At 25.0% G+C, this 5,770-nt stretch overlaps 1 protein-coding gene across 1 annotated transcript; it reads left to right on the top strand.

The window, feature by feature from the left end:
* The first annotated feature begins 3,798 nt into the window (after positions 1 to 3,798).
* Positions 3,799 to 5,488, top strand: LOC145832939 (uncharacterized). The gene is made up of 4 exons (XM_082940142.1): positions 3,799 to 4,247; positions 4,445 to 4,595; positions 4,778 to 4,878; positions 5,239 to 5,488. The coding sequence occupies exons 1-4, from the start codon at positions 3,799 to 3,801 to the stop codon at positions 5,486 to 5,488; spliced, it is 951 nt and encodes a 316-aa protein (XP_082796268.1).
* The last annotated feature ends 282 nt before the right edge of the window (positions 5,489 to 5,770 follow it).

Genomic DNA, 5,770 nt, shown 5'->3' with positions numbered 1-5,770 from the left:
GTATTTCAGAGCCCCTAAGAGACTACCTTGTCCACTTTAGGAAACCCTGATATAGATACATATTTAATACAGCCTATATATCTAAAAAACTATACCCACAATAAGTATTGTTAAAAAGTTTAAAGAAGTTTTCTAATTTCATTATAATAAAGTTGTGGTAGAGTAATAATAATAGTGAGTTTTAGTGCACTGCATGAGTTTAAAAATCTAAAGTTTTAACTGTAAATTTCTGTAAAAAAAACTATGTGTTATTATATAATGCATGTATAACTTGTAGATATATATATCTAATTAAAAACTTTTATTTAAAATTTGTTAAACTGTTTTATTTCTAAAAAGGTTGCTGTTAACCAACTGAAAATAATTATAATTTTTACATTTTTTGTCTATAGTTTTAAAAAAAAAAAACAATTTATAAAAGTTAAGCTATCAAATACGGTTAGCTATAGTTTTTCTAAACTTTTTTATATAGAAACATGCACTTAACATAACTGCTTAAAACCTATGTTTAATTTTTAACTAAGTTTAAAATAGCAAGACAGTTAAGTATAAAGGAAAAATAGTAAAAAAAATCAAACCACTGCAAAAACAATTAACATTTAGATACTGTTAATATCATTTTGAAAAAAAAAACCTGTATATCAAAGTATTTTAACTCTATAATGGAATAACCTAATATAAACTTTTTTTTGTAGAAGTTTAATTGTTACTTTCGTAAAACAACCTACCACATTTTTTGAAATAAAAATAAAAATGTATACAATAAGTTTATTAGGGATAAAATAAGTGTTCCAAAAATTTCTGATGATATAAAAGACAAAATGAAAACAACTATTTGAGAAAGAAGTAAAGCAAAAATTTTGTTTAAAAGTTTACATAATTTGTTAAAAAACTTGAACAATTTATAAAGTTGCTGATTTTTTTTTACTCTGTTAACGTAACTTTTATAAAATATTAGTTTCTAAAACTACGAACAAAAGATATACTAATCTTATTGTAAACTAAGACTTAAAAAAATTCATTTGCTCTATTACCAAGGAAGCTTTAATTATAATAAAATAAATTTCAAATATTAAAAAATATTTGCCTTAAACTACTCGAACTTTAAACTAAAATCAGTATTCAATTTATAACAACCAGTTATTTATTAAATAATATTTTCCTTTTTTTTTGTGTTAAGTGAAATATAGAGCTATTGTTAAGCTTTTATACAAAATTGGTAATGACATTGGTAACAGTTTTGTTTGTAAAATCTCTACTTTAAATTTTAATATTTGAATAAAAGAATACATTACAGTATTACATCCCAGTTTAGAAACACATATAACTAAACTGCTAGAAATATTTAATTTAACTTAATTTAATTTTTATGAAACTAATTAAAAGCAAACTAGACACAGATATTTTAACAAATTTTACAAATCTGCATGATCTTGTTTTTAGTTTTATTTGTAACAACTATAATATTCTTAATAAATAAAATATTGTTTACAAATGAACATTTTTTACATATCTTAAAAACTTCTAAAGGTTTTTTTTTTTTGTGTAAATATGATTTAGTGTGTTTTAAAATGATGTATAAAAATAGTTTCTGTATATTCTTTTATATTGTCATGTACAGCAAAGTTTTTTTTGCAAATTTGTAGTTTTTAAGTATTTACCTATACAACTTTTTTATTTATATTATACTTTCTTAGATTATAATAGAAATAAACCATAAAAATAAACTATATTTTAAACCATGGTCTCTGTTTACTTTTATTGTAAATGTTTACCGACCGCTACACCACAAGTGCTTACAAATTTTTAACTAATAGTTAAGTCATTTAATCCTTTTGAAACTGACATTTTCACATTAATTAGCCTAAGATTCTTCATCACAGTAAAAGGTGAAAAATTTTGTTACAGTTCTTAAGTTCTGTAAGAAAAGGATTTGTTGACTTGTTTTCTATAATTTAAAAAGTGAAAACAAACGAGTCAAAACAGTTTCAAATTGACAGGTTTTTTTCATAAAGAGTAGTTTAACAATTTATTGTTGTTTCAGTTTTTAAGTATTCCTAATGAATTTTTATTAAAACTGTTTTTACATTAAATTATTTATGTTTTCATTTTTCATAAAAGCAATTTATTTCCCACAAAAAACATAAATAGAATAAATTACAATACTAAATAAAAGTTGTGTATAATATGTTTTTTTTACAAAATTGCTTTCTTTTTCAAAGCTTCAAAAACTAATATAGAACCTAAACACTATCCAAGTTTTCAATTATCAGAAGGTAATTATTAAAAAATTACAAATCATTTAACTTTTCAGTTAGGATAATATTTTGAACTGTTTTTTTAGTTTTGTACTAAATTATGAAATTTAATTTTTTTTTTGAATGAATATAAAGTTATATTTGAAAAATTTTGTTTTCAGTTTAATCTCTTTTATTTTGAAGTTGTCTTTTAAACACATACTATCCTAACTTAATGTGTATATTTTAATGAACTATTTAGATTCATTAATTTTAAACTCTTTTAGCACCAAGTAAAAGGCAATTCAACACATATGAACTACTAATTATATATATTTATTTATTTAATTTAAAATATTATAAAGGTTGGTATAACTAAAACAAGTAAATAAATTGAAACTTCAACTAAATTATTAATTTTATGTCACAGCTTTTATGGAAAAAAAAACATAAGTTTTTGTGTTATTAACTTAGTAATCAGATTTTACAAAATTTAAATTAATAATTGGTTAAAAAGAAGTATTGATTTCTTTATATACAGTCGTTAGAAATTAGAACATATGATAAACCAAAAAAAGTTTTTTACATCACTAATTTGTAAAAATGTGTACATTCTGAAAACTAGTTTGAATAGACTTTTAAAAATTAAACGCAAAAATAGTTCAGTAGTAGTATAAGTTTGAATAATTTACATTCATGTAAGTAATTTTTTTTTTATTAAAAGTTATCTCTTTAAGTTTATAAATTAAATTAAGTACACTGTATACTAACAAATAAAACTACAATTAACTAATTAAATTGAAAAAGTTAAGTACTAAAGAACTTTAGGAAGAAAAATGTATTATATTTAAGCTACATAGCTTTAAAAATAACATGATACCATTGGTATACATTACAGTCTACTGAGACGATTTTTAAATCTGTTTTAAGCATATTTTATCGAAAAGCATTTAAGTATTTATTTTAGATAAAAAATATTTTTTTTAATTTAATAACTTAAACAACCTTGTTAATACTTGATGTAATTTGAAGTTAACGACTCTTTTCAAAATATAAACAAAATATATTTAGTCCGAGTTGTTTTTTTTGTTATAAGAACTAAGAAGCTTTGTATGTTAAATATTAATAAGAAATATGTTTAAATGTTTTACAGTGTTATAACCTGTATTGTGAACAGTTTTATACGTTTTATTTAGTATAGGCTTGAAAATTTATTAGTTTCAAAATCTTTATGTTTAGTATAAACTTTTTTTTTGTTTATTTTTATACATTACGGTAAGATGGGTTAGGGATAAGGGTATAAATGTTCTTAATATTCTGCTGTATTATCAATTTACCTCATTTGCTTAAATTTTTATGATGCTAACAATGAAAACAATTTAAAGAACTTACGATTGCTGCCGACCCCGCTTGAGTACGTTTATCCTTTAAAACGCTTTCTAAAATTCTTTAATTTTTTAATTTTTTAGTCATTATTTGTTTTATCAACTAAATTTTTGTAATTATAAAAAAGAAGTAGTTTTTCTTGATACAACCAGTAGAACAAAAATAAACAATTTTAATGTCAAGTTCAAGCAGAACCACCGAAATCGATCTGGTTGGAAAAAAGATCGGCGTCAACTACGACGTGCTTGGAGAACTGGGTAAAGGAACGTATGGGACCGTCTACGAATGCCTGGACACTTCTACCAATCAAAACGTTGCCATCAAGGCAACTGACCCCGAATATGCAAATGACGAGCTGAAAGCTTTCGAGAGCCTGGAAAACATCGATGAAAAGTGTAACTACTTGATTGAAATACTGAACGGGTTTATGGAGGATGATTTGGCTTGCCTGGTGTACCCTGTCTACGGACCTAACTTGAAAGAAGCCATGGTTGTTAACAATCAGCCTTTTGAGCTGCAAGATGTACGTGTCATGGCGAAACAGCTGATTGAAGCTACAAATTTTCTTCACAAAAATGGAATGATGCACAGCGATATCAAGCCAGAAAATATTTTATTAAACAGGTTGGACAGATTTTTTTCTTATGTTTCTACAAATACCTTTATTTTCTACAATAAGCAGCCTAAAAACAACTTTTTTCAAGTTTATATCCTATTATAAATTAATTTGTGTTTAGACTACAGACAAAACATGTATTTTTAAACATAAAGTCAATAATAGAATAAAGATACACCATTAATTTTGTTAATTTATAAAACAGGTTTTATTACGACCAGACAAAAAAGGATTGTTTTATGAAACCCAACATCAAGTTGTGCGACCTTGGTTCTGTTTACTGGGAGAAAGAATTCGACTATGACGTCATAACAACACTTCCTTACCGCGCTCCTGACGTCATAATGGGTCACAAGGTTTGGTTAACAATAAATTATTGATAACTAATATAATAAACAATTATCATAAGACAGAAAGAATTAATGCATATAACTTTCTCCTTTATCTCAAGTTAAAAAACTCCAATTTTAACACTTTAGGCTTGAAGTTTATATATATATATAAAGAAATATTTATACACATATTTTTCTTCTAAAAGGTCGGGTATCCATGCGACGTTTGGTCGATCGGCTGCACTTTGTTTGAACTTTTCACAGGAAAACTACTTTTCGAGGTGAAAACTGTTCAGGAACTGTTCAGGTTAGTGTAGCTAAGTTGATAGAGTAGGTGTCAAATTTGCATGAAGAAACCTTTGCACGAAGGTTAACTTTGCACAAAGGGTTTTTTTGCACGAAGACACTTTTTCACGACGGTTCACTTTTGCACAATAACAATTTTGCACGGAGTGAAAATCTTTCTACTTTATTTATATCTTTTTTAATTTTTTGAACTATCGCTGTTACTCCACACCTTTACCCTTAGTCGGTATTTTTAACTTACAACTTTTACCCTTTGTGCAAAAGAGTAAATTTATTCATATTGACCCGTTCTCAAGTTGATTAACATTACTGTTTTGTTTTATTTTATTGTGGATTTTTATTATTAAATAAACTTGTTAAGGCTAATTCATTTGATGATTTCTGCCTTTAATGATGATGAAGTTAAGAAGATCAACCGAAAACTGTCTGAAGATGGAGAAAATGTAGATCTTTCAAACGAGAAAGAATTGGCCAAAATGAGAGGCAAAGTAAAGGTTATAGTGTCCTACTTTGATAGGAACAACAACGGAGAAAAAGTATTGTTGCAACTGATAACTCTCATGTTAGACCTGAATCCTGTGACAAGAGTAAAATTAATAGACATAGTTTAAAGAAGAAAAAAAAAGTAAAAAAATATTAAAAGATTACTGAAAAATATTTATGTGAAATATTTAAAAGAGTAAAACTTTGATTTTTTGATTAACAACTTCATGACTTGATATTATTACGTAGTATATTTTCTTAATTTTGTTACTTAGCACTATATATTAGTTACTAAGATAGAAATGCCCTGTCATGTTATTAGTAGAATAAAACTTGTTAAATATTAGTATTTAATGTTGTATTTGAAATGAATACATTAGAAATTAATGTTTTTTAACTTAAGTCAGAAT

The sequence above is a fragment of the Thalia democratica genome, chromosome 4 (genome assembly GCF_965202585.1).
Source record: "Thalia democratica chromosome 4, ktThaDemo2.hap1.1, whole genome shotgun sequence".
NCBI classification, from domain to species: Eukaryota; Metazoa; Chordata; class Thaliacea; order Salpida; family Salpidae; genus Thalia; species Thalia democratica.
The sequence above is the reverse complement of the archived record's forward strand: the minus strand, read 5'-3'. Positions and strand labels throughout refer to the sequence as shown.